The sequence below is a fragment of the Nelumbo nucifera genome, chromosome 4 (genome assembly GCF_055504915.1).
Source record: "Nelumbo nucifera cultivar China Antique chromosome 4, China Antique-T2T, whole genome shotgun sequence".
NCBI classification, from domain to species: domain Eukaryota; kingdom Viridiplantae; phylum Streptophyta; class Magnoliopsida; order Proteales; family Nelumbonaceae; genus Nelumbo; species Nelumbo nucifera.
The window spans coordinates 46,409,191-46,420,100 of record NC_142652.1 but is presented as its reverse complement, the minus strand read 5'-3'; the positions used below and the strand labels follow the sequence as shown (position 1 = coordinate 46,420,100).

At 37.2% G+C, this 10,910-nt stretch overlaps 1 protein-coding gene across 1 annotated transcript; it reads left to right on the top strand.

Moving 5' to 3' along the window:
• Positions 1-1,883: 1,883 nt before the first annotated feature.
• Positions 1,884-6,633, top strand: LOC104607018 (uncharacterized). The gene is made up of 2 exons (XM_088904380.1): positions 1,884-4,732; positions 6,265-6,633. Exons 1-2 carry the CDS (start codon positions 2,131-2,133, stop codon positions 6,564-6,566), a joined length of 2,904 nt encoding a protein of 967 aa, XP_088760506.1. The 5' UTR covers positions 1,884-2,130; the 3' UTR covers positions 6,567-6,633.
• The last annotated feature ends 4,277 nt before the right edge of the window (positions 6,634-10,910 follow it).

Here is a 10,910-nt window from a genome sequence, read left to right as displayed (position 1 = left end):
TCCCAGCGACTGCATCATCGCCAGGATTTGGTCAACCTTTTCTTGCATTGCTTAAAATTGTGTAGTGTTGATTGTTGCTGGTTGTTGGGGTGTCTGGCTTTCCTAACTCGGCGGGCTACGACAAGAACAAGATTCCTGAGGTGGAGATAGAGTTGTCGATCTTTCAAAGTTGTTTCTTGGCATCTTGGTTGATTCTTGATGGCACGATAAGCAATGAGCTCAATCTTTTTGAAATGTCTTGTTTGTCCTGTTCAGACTGCGCCCTATCTCTGCCTAACCAATGTGTTTTGGGGTCCTCAAGGGGAGGATTAACCTTTGTATGCATCGAGGCAAGAGGGGGGATAGTATGAGTGGGCAGCACTATGGATCCCAGCGACTGCATCATCGCCAGGATTTGGTCAACCTTTTCTTGCATTGCTTAAAATTGTGTAGTGTTGATTGTTGCTGGTTGTTGGGGTGTCTGGCTTTCCTAACTCGGCGGGCTACGACAAGAACAAGATTCCCGAGGTGGAGATAGAGTTGTCGATCTTTCAAAGTTGTTTCTCGGCATCTTGGTTGATTCTTGATGGCACGATAAGAAAGAAATAGGGAAGGCTTTTTGTGTGTATCCCACACACGATGCCAATTTGATGCTGCTCAATCCTAGGTAGTGCAAGAACTGAGGTCATAGTCAAGTAGTCCTTGCTAGTTGAGCGGAGCCAAGGTGGAAGGATGGAGCCACACACCAAGATCTACAAACATGAAATCAGTCAAAGGCCTAAGGAATTATCCCCAGGTAGATACTCTGATGATAAAGTCAATAGAAGGATGTGGGCGCACGGGCCGCACAAGGAGTCGTGTGCTCATCGAATGAGGCTTCTGGGGTTGCTGGGATGAGGTTACCTGCTAAGGTCTTCGGGATAAGACCTAATACTGAGTAGAGTTGTTCCAAACGGCTCTCCTGTCTTGGTCGAGCTTATCCCTATGACATGGAATCATCATTGTTGAAGAGGTCGAGTGGGACCATGGAGATGATGCGATGCTGATGTGGCCGAGGAGAAAAGGTGGGTCGTAGACATGACGTGGTGCTGACGTAGCCAAGGAGATAAGGTGACCATGTAGGCGCAACGTGGCATCCAAAGTCAGCTCAGCCATAAACCGAACAACAACAACAACAACAACAACAATAATAATAATAATTGTTGATATTTAAATATATATATATATATAAATAGTTTACAATATTCAATAACGTATGTAGGAAATTATTAAAGTTTATAAATAAATTATTTTTACAATGAAATTATTCAAATTAAAAAACAGTAAATTTAATAAAATTAATTTATAAATTAATAAGTAATATAATAAAATTAATTTCTTACTAAACTTTGTTCCATAAATGGGTATGAATTAAATTACTCCATTTAAGTATGATAAAAAATTAATAATAGTATTAAAAGTTAATACCAACTTATCTAATAATGTAAAAACAAAATATTAATTTTATTTTTTAAATTCCAATTAAAAGTGCAAAAATTAACACAAATTTATTAAAACAAAAATTAATAGAAAATGTTAATTTATACTTTATTTATAATAATTTAAATCCATTCAAAATTCCATATACCCAACAAAGCTATGTTTGATGAAAAATCTGGAGAGACAAAATCGGCTGTCAGGTAATTTCCCTCCATGAACTTTGGAGAGACAAAATTCCATCACTGCTGTCAAAGGGGCCCAGACTAAGAGATTGTATGTCTATGCATGGGCTGCAATTCTGTCTCTATCATGTATCGTCCTACTATTTCAAAGATGCAAAGATGGATTCCAACGTTGACGCATAAAATTAAGTATTATCAAAATAAGATGATATATTTTATTAAGGCAGATCCATTCACCCAACCAACTAAATTAGTTCTTCCCAAACAATACGACATTGAATTGTTCAAAGTATCTTACAAACTAGAAAACTTGAATGCTTTTTTATTTTTTATTTTTTTATCTTTTTGGTAGAAACGAAGAAGGCAGCTTCATTCACCTAACCAGAATTCTTCCCAAACAATACGGCAATGAAGTTTGAACAATTAAACCTTATAAATTACAAAGAAGCAGTTCACAACATACTGAAGTGGGAAAAATAAAAGTTAAGTGATGTGTGAGTTGAATAAACACCCAGCTCATCCTCTGGTTGTTTTACTTTTTTGGGTTCTTTTGGTTCCTTCCAGCAATTCTGAAGCAAGATCACCATCAGAAGCTGAGATTCTCCTCAAGTGGAAAGCTGATCTCCAAAGCCAAGCCATACTCGGGTCATGGTCGATGCCTCCCAACTCATCAACTGGTTCTACTCCAAACCCATGCAACTGGACCGGCATAACTTGCAACTCGGACGGAAGTGTAACCCAATTAAACCTGCCTGAGGCCGGTTTAAGTGGTAAGCTCGACAACTTGGACTTCTCTATGTTGCCCAACCTTGGCCGACTCAATCTGAGTGGCAATAAACTTGAAGGTTCAATCCCCCAACACATAAGCACACTTTCAAAACTCACCCACCTTGATCTCTCTGTGAATCGTCTCTCTGGTTCTCTACCTTTATCCATGTCTAACCTCACTATGCTATACTTGCTCAACATTTCTGATAATCTGATAACTGGTGAACTAGATCCTCATTTGTTAACAAATTGGACAAGACTGACCTACCTCCGACTCATAAACAATAGCCTCACTGGAAGAATCCCTCCCGAGATCGGATTGCTTACAAGTCTCAAAGAGCTAGCCTTGTTAGAAAATCAGTTCAGTGGTTCAATTCCGTCTGAAATTGGAAATTTAAACAAGTTGGAAGCGTTAGGCTTAAGCCATAACCATCTTACCGGAATCATCCCTCCATCTTTGGGTAATCTGAGTGAACTAGAACATTTAATCCTGGGTGACAACCAACTTTCAGGAATCATTCCTCCAAGAATTGCTAATCTGAGAAAATTGATCACTCTTTATCTTTATGGAAACCAACTATCAGGTCCAATACCTCAAGAAATAGGAAATCTCTCGTCCTTGCTGTTTGCACTCCGTCTGAGTGACAACAACCTGTCTGGCCACTTACCCGAGCATGTCTGCCAAGGTAGATCTCTTTTCTATTTCACTGCATCTAGAAACCACTTAACTGGCCGCATCCCAGAAAGCCTGAGAAACTGCACAAACTTGTTTAGAGTTGAATTAGATAATAATCAGCTGACAGGAAGTATAGACCAAGCCCTTGGGATCTATCCAATTCTCGACTATATTGACCTTAGCTACAATAGATTAGAAGGGGAGCTCTCACCCAATTGGGGTGAATGTCGGAATCTGACAGTGCTGAAAATCTCCAGCAATAAGATCTCAGGGAGGATACCACCAGAGTTTGGCAAGTTAACCCATTTGGGGGTGCTTGATCTCTCTTCAAATCAACTTGTCGGAGAGATCCCAAAGCAACTCGGAGGACTACCTTCTCTACTCAACCTACGTTTAGGAGATAACCAACTTTCTGGTCAGATACCACTTGAAATTGGAGGACTTTCCAATCTGGAATTGCTAGACCTCTCGTTCAACAAGTTTACTGGACCAATCCCAAAGCCAATAGGGGACTGCACCAGACTGCGGTCTTTGAGCTTGAACCACAATTATTTGAATGGAACCATCCCTGATGAGATCGGAAATCTGGGTGTCCTCCAACAGCTACTAGATCTTAGTCAAAATTCACTCACCGGAGAGATTTCACCAGAGCTTGGAAAGCTGAATATGCTGGAGAGCTTAAATCTCTCTCACAATGAGCTCAGAGGTTCCATTCCCACTTCACTAAGCAATATGGTTGCACTGACACAAATCGATTTTTCCTACAATGAATTGGAGGGTCGTGTTCCTAATACAAGTATCTTTCGGAGAGCTGCATCACCTGAGGCTTTCAGTAACAACAAAGGTTTATGTGGTGAGGTCGAAGGTTTGCCACCCTGCAATAATCCACATCAATATCCACAAAAGAAAAAAGGCCACAAATTTGGGATTACTATTGTCGCTTCTTTGTTAGCCACGTTTGTCTTAGTGTCCATACTTGTTGGACTCTTTTCCCTTTACTACCGGAAAAGATGGGTGAAATTAGGGAGAGGAAATAGTTCTTCAAGCGGTGATGATGAATATTTTTCAGTACTAAAATTTGATGGGAAGATTGTGTACGACGACATCATCTCAGCCACAAATGAATTTGACAGAAAATACTGCATCGGCAAAGGAGCAACTTCAAGTGTTTACAGAGCAGAGCTACCCAGTGGGGTTGTATTAGCAGTGAAGAAACTTCGTTCCCTTGAAGGAGAAGAAGTAGAGATAATGAAAAGCTTCAGGAATGAGATACAAGTGTTGACAGAAATCCGGCATCGGAACATAGTAAAGTTTCATGGTTTCTGTTGTCACCAGCAGCACAGTTTTCTTGTTTATGAATACCTGGAGAGGGGAAGCTTAGCAAATATGTTGAGTAGCGAGGAAGGAGCAAAAGAATTGGATTGGGGGAAGAGGGTGAAGGTGATTAAAGGCATAGCCCATGCTTTGTCTTACATGCATCATGATTGCAGGCCAACCATAATCCATCGAGACATATCCAGCAAAAACATTTTACTGGATTCAGAGCTTGAGGCTAAAGTAGCTGACTTTGGCACCGCAAGATTTTTAAAGCCTGCTAATTCGTCTTGCTGGACCACACTTGCTGGGACATACGGATATATGGCTCCAGGTAAGTAAATTAATTAAAGTTGAGCTTCTGAAAAGTAGTAATCATGGTGAGAAAGAGATTAAGTAGTCTAGGTTTAGGTGCCGTTTGGCATGGCAAGTATTTTTAAGACAATTTTCCCACAGCCTAGCTAGATGCATCGCGAAAAGATCTAATGATGTCTTTAAAAGATCTAGACCAAATGGTAAGTATTCATTTTAGATATAGAAAGACAGCAGGAAGCTTCATTTCCAGTCTCCCCATTTTGAGTTTTCAAATAGAGAAAGACCAAATTTTGGTGTTCCAAGCTTTGAAAATGCTTCCTTAATTTTTTGGAGGCTAGAGTAATTTTCAAGTTCTTGCATGCCTATACTTTTTGAAACTGGATGAAACTTACTTTGTTTTCCTTAGTCTTGGATATGGGCCTAAACATCCCCTGTCACATACATTTGCCTTGTATGGACGTCAGGTCTTTGAACATGCAGGAAAAAATATTAAAAAATATAAAAAGTTAGTTACTTAAAAAAAACCACTAAAGTGTCAAAACCTACCTAGGTAAGTTTTTCTTGGGAAATACTTACCTAGGTATGTGTATTTATGCATGTTTTTTTATTTTCCAAGTAAAAAAGAAAATGATCATTTCGTTCATAAAAATCTATTATTAAATGGGGTATTTTTTGTCCTATTCAAGTGTTGGAATCTTTTCTCCCATGTGGAAAAGTTATTTACCCGCCTAAGAGATGGGTATACCCGGGAAAATAAACTTTCCCTGATCTCTACATTAATCTGAAAAAAGAACATGGGATTTTTGGTCAATGGGATTTGGTTCCCATTGACCAACTTTCTCCCCTCTCAAAATCCCAAAATAGAACACCCCCTAAGAACTTAAAATGCTTTGCTCAGTATGGAAAGAGTACAAATGCAAATATATATATATATATATATATATATATATATATAGTACGTGCAAATAGTAAACATTTGTATTTGTTTTTATATTCTTCCCAAACTGAGCTTTGGAAGCAACTTTATTGATGCAAGCCCCACAACTAAAAAAGCACTAAAGTAATTCTTTATACCCCATACATAAATCATATATGCTATTATTTATTATTTCCTTAATTGTACAAGGAACTATTAAATATTTCAATATTGCATTCTCATTTTGAGTGCAACTATAATTTATAGTTAATTGAAATAAAACCAGTAGATGAAAAAGAAGAGAAGGAACAAAAATAGTTGCTTATAGCCTTATACAATGACGATGGCATCTAGTCTCTCTCATACAAATGCATGCATGCATGTAACTAAAAGCTTAAATGGTCCTTTAGCGTAGGTTGAAAGACCAAAATATTTCTCAAGAAATTCACTTTTTAATTACTTAGGTTTAGCTTGGAAAGAGTTCAAATACAAATACGTATGGTGCAAAACCATGAATTTTGTATTATTAAACCTGTATTTGCATTGTACATATATTTGTATTTGTATTCTTTCCAAATACAAATTCACTTCTTCTTCTTCACCAATTTATGACTTGTTTGTATCTTTTATTGCAGAGCTCGCTTACACAATGCATGCGACTGAAAAATGTGATGTTTACAGCTTTGGTGTTTTGGCATTAGAAATAATAATGGGAAGACATCCAGGGGAGATCATATCTACCTTGTCCTCATCAATTGATCATGGCTTGCTGCTGCTAAAGAATGCAATGGATCCACGTCTCTCATTTCCCATAACTAAACTAGTTGTAGACCACCTACATTCCATTTTGAATTTATCAATTGCATGCTTACATGCCAATCCACAATTTCGACCAACAATGCAGTATGTCTCCCAGCAGATAATATTGTCACCTTAATATTTTCTCAGATTTCATTACTTTCTTAGTTAAATATTATTCCTTAGGCTGTGTTTGGTTGCAATTCAAATAAATTTGCACTGATGCAAAATTATTGCAGTACAAATGATTTGAATGTAAATTCTGATCTATTGTTGTTTCAAATTTTAATTTATTTTGTTCGATTACAGTACAAATGAAATAAATCAAGACATAAAGCAAAAAAAAGTAAAACCCAAAATAAAATTAAACGAGAATTTGCATTTTTTTTCATTGGCACTCCCATGCCTTTGTACTAGTGCAAATAAAATTGCACTTCAACCAAACACAGCCACAGTTTAAGAAATCACTCTCTTATGATAGTAGTACAGCAGTAGCATGACAGTTAAAGAAATCACTTTCCGACAATCACGAACTCATTTTCTATGGGTTGTTCTTTTACTATGAGCAACATCCTCATTGGATTCTAATCCTAAAATTTGAAAAAGAGGAGACTTGAGTAACACCACTCTTGTTGTATTCTAACCTAAAAATTGAAATGGAGAGGATTGCAAGGGGGCAAACACTTACCTTCACCTCCTATGTGTTTAATGAAATGTTTAAATAGTCACAATATGCATTTTATTTGTTTTTTTCTTGTATATTATTGACTAACATGCTAATTCTTTTTATTATTTGGGTGTAAAGCAAGAATGACTAACACACTTTAGATTTCCAAACTTGCCCGTTATAGATTTCCATCATCCCAACAATTTGGCCAATTAAATACCACCACTTTGTTTAGAGACCCAAAATAACCCCTAAGATGTCAAATTTTATGACCTAACTTGCTTGTTTGACAGCCAAACTTGGACAATGCCATTTAGACGCACCAGATCGAATCGCCACATCATGTGTCCCAACCTAAAGCATCAAAAGGGTGATGATTGATGTCAGACCCATTCTTGACATGATCAAACACTTGAAGCAATTAAATTGAGCCTAATATGCTTAAAAAGCTCAAAATGCCAAAGGTACCCCCACTTGAAACTAAGAAAAGACAAAACCTCTTTTAAAAGTTCTTCAAATTTACATTTTCTACCACTGAGGCTGCCATGACAAGTACACCCGAAGCTCCTATTATTCGTACAAAACCCATAAAAACCACCTCCAAATTGAAGACAATTATTCACCAAAGAGGAAAGCTTGACCATGTATCATTTTCTTTATAAAATCTTTATCCATTTTTGAGAAAAACCTATTTTCAAGTCCAAGCCCTATAATTGGATGAATTTCAAAACTCCTTCCCTTTTTTCTTTATAAGTATGGATCCAACTCAAGCTATGGATGGGAGAAGGGGGCTTTCGAGAGGACTTTTGGTGCAAATTGTCAGCACCAATTTTTGCTCGGTTCACCGCTAGAACCTCCAATCTCCCCGAAACACCCAAAAAACTCAACTTTTACCCTGAGAACCCTCAGATTCACCACTAAATTAAACATGCTTGATACTTATCCAATGGCCCTGATCAACCCTCGTCTACACTTTAACCCTCATATCAGACATAATCATTAAACTCCAAACACATCAAAATACTTGCCCATAAAGTTTTAACCCCAAATTTTCTCATTTACCCTTCTATTAAACCAAGATTTTGTTCTAGAACATCCTGTTGACCCAAATTCCTACGATGTTGACCCCCCAAGACTAATCAAACATCACCATCAGATCTTGGATACCCTAAAATACCCACTTGTAAAATTGTAGCCCAAATTCCTACGATGTTCTAGAACATCCTGTTGACCCAAATTCCAAATCTGCCCAATCCGAGCCTACTTGGCCCAATCTAACCTTACCAATCACCTCATACTACCCAAAAACCCTACCCTATCAAATTTCACTCAAAACTGCCCTTGTTTGTCCCTTGATCACATAAAGATTCCATTTTAAGGTTTCACATTAACCAGATTCCAAGTATGCTTGATCCGGGCCTAGTTGGGCCAATCCAACCCTATCAATCAGCTCAGAATGTCCGAAAACCTCACCCTGTGAAATTTCAGTCAAAAATACCCTCATTTATCCTTCCATCTAAAAAGATTCCACTTCGATTAACCTCACTAGTTCATACATGCATGTCCCATTCCACGGTTAAACCCATCTCAACCCTCCATTTTTTGGCCCAAAAATCTCCACCATTGATCTAGAAACCCGATTTGACCTCCTTAGACCCAGTTTGACCCAATTTTTTAAAATTACCAAAATACCCTCAAACTTCCAAAATTACAGAAATGCCCCTGATGCTCATTGTAAATTTAACCAAAACTATGATTCGACCTAATGGGAAGAATCCGAAGAATACACTATTCACTCTTCCTGACATCTCGACAAAATGGTCGATCGGCAATGAAATCCTTCCCCCATTCTCCCCCTCTTATTTTTCTCCCTTTCCCTCTTTCTTGGCCACTCCCACGGTTCCCTTCTCTCGTCCTTGAACCAGACCCTAAAGGAATGATTTCTCTTCTTCCCCCATTCGAACCTAGAAGCAGAGAAAGAGGGGTTTTCGGATTGTTCATCATTGTTTTCACTTACCCGAAAATCAAGAGTGATGGCTACCTAACATTGGCTTCACCCCTCACTTTTCTTCTCCTAATCTCATAAAGCAGAGAAAGGAGGGGGTTCTTACTATTTATCGTTGTTTTCACCTATACCGTCGGAGGCGGCGACAATTTCATTCCTCTCTACATCGGACTTCTTCAGCTTCCCATCATCTCTTTTATTTATTTTTTTTCTCTCCTCATTTCCCTTCTTCACTTTCTTCTTCTTTGTTTAGGTTTTTTTATGTGCCTTGTCTATATATACTATTGAGATACTTTGTAAGGGTCTTAACATTGATAGAAAGCTATCCACTATAACACTAGATAATTGTTCTATTAATGATGCAATGGTGAATATCTTATTAGAAAAGCTTTCTAGTGATTCATTGTGGTTGAATGGGAATTTATTGCATATGCGGTGTTGTGCTCACTTTTTAAATTTAATTGTGAAAGATGGTTTAAAAGTGATTGATGAGGGTATTGAAAGGATATGTGATAGTGCTGCTTTTTGGTCAGCAACACCAAAAAGAAAAGAAAATTTTGACAAGACAGTTTGTCAATTGAAAATCACACTCACGAAGAAGTTAATTCTTGATTATAAGACTTGGTGGATTCCACCTATTTGATGCTTCATGTTGCTATAGCCTATAAGAATGTTTTTCCATTATACAAATGTGTGCCAATTGAGAGGGATTGGGAAATGGAAAAAGAAATTTGGGAATGGTTAAAGTTGTTTTATAATGTAACTGAGATGTTCTCTAGAACCAAGTATCCTATAGTTAATCTTTATTTCCCTAAGATTTGTGAGATTAGATTAGCATTGAGGTAGTGGCTTAGTTGTGGGCATGATGTCATAGAAACAATGGTATAAAAAATGATTACTAAGTTAGATAAGTATTGGTGTGAGATTCAGGGTATTATGGTTGTAGCTATTGTCTTAGATCCTATATACAAGTTGACATTGTTAGAGTATTAATATAAACTTATCTATGGACAAGATGCATATTTGGGCGAAGTTAGAAAGGTCTAAGAAACTCATGTTGACTTAGTTTCTCAATATCAATGAAAGTCTAGTGATAGTAGTTATGTGTTTGAATTTTCAAAGGCTACAAAATTCTTAATCACGGATTGCTAGTCTTGATAAGTTGGATCACATGTGTAATTATGACTTGTACGTGGCTTGGAAGAGTAATGTTGCATATGTTAAGTCCGAGTTAGATTATTATTTAGAGGAACCTGTTAAACCTTGAACGGTTGATTTTAGCATATAGCATATTGGAGTGGTGGAAGATAACAAGGATTAGGTATCCTATTTTGCAATTGATTGTTAGAGATGTCTCGGGTGTTCCTATATCCACTATGATTTCAAAATCTTCTTTAGTATTAGTGGAAGATTTGTTAGCCCACATCGTAATAGGTTTCATCCAAATGCATTGGAGGCATGTGCACAAGATTGATTATGGGTTGAAATACAAGGTATTGAAGTATTTTAGTATAATTATTTAGGAAATTACAAAGACCCCCTTGTACTATAGGGTCAATGACAAAGACCCCATATACTTTAATTTGCAACAAAGACGCCCCTAAACTTTTATATTGTGATAAATACCCCACTAAACTTTCTCTATCTTCTTTTTCTGGCCATTTTCTCTTAAAACCTAATTGGCCTAAAAATACCTTTAATCATCACAAAAAACCCAAAAAAAACTTTAATCATCACGAAAAAGGAAACAATCTATGGAAAATTTATTGGTGACCCAAAATACTTATGTTTTTCTTATGAAAAAATAACAT

Excerpts from the sequence above, each read along its gene's own strand:
- LOC104607018 (XM_088904380.1), top strand. The coding sequence starts at position 2,131 with ATGTGTGAGTTGAATAAACACCCAGCTCATCCTCTGGTTGTTTTACTT. Across the intron at positions 4,733-6,264 it reads ATACGGATATATGGCTCCAG|AGCTCGCTTACACAATGCAT; the intron begins GTAAGTAAATTA and ends CTTTTATTGCAG.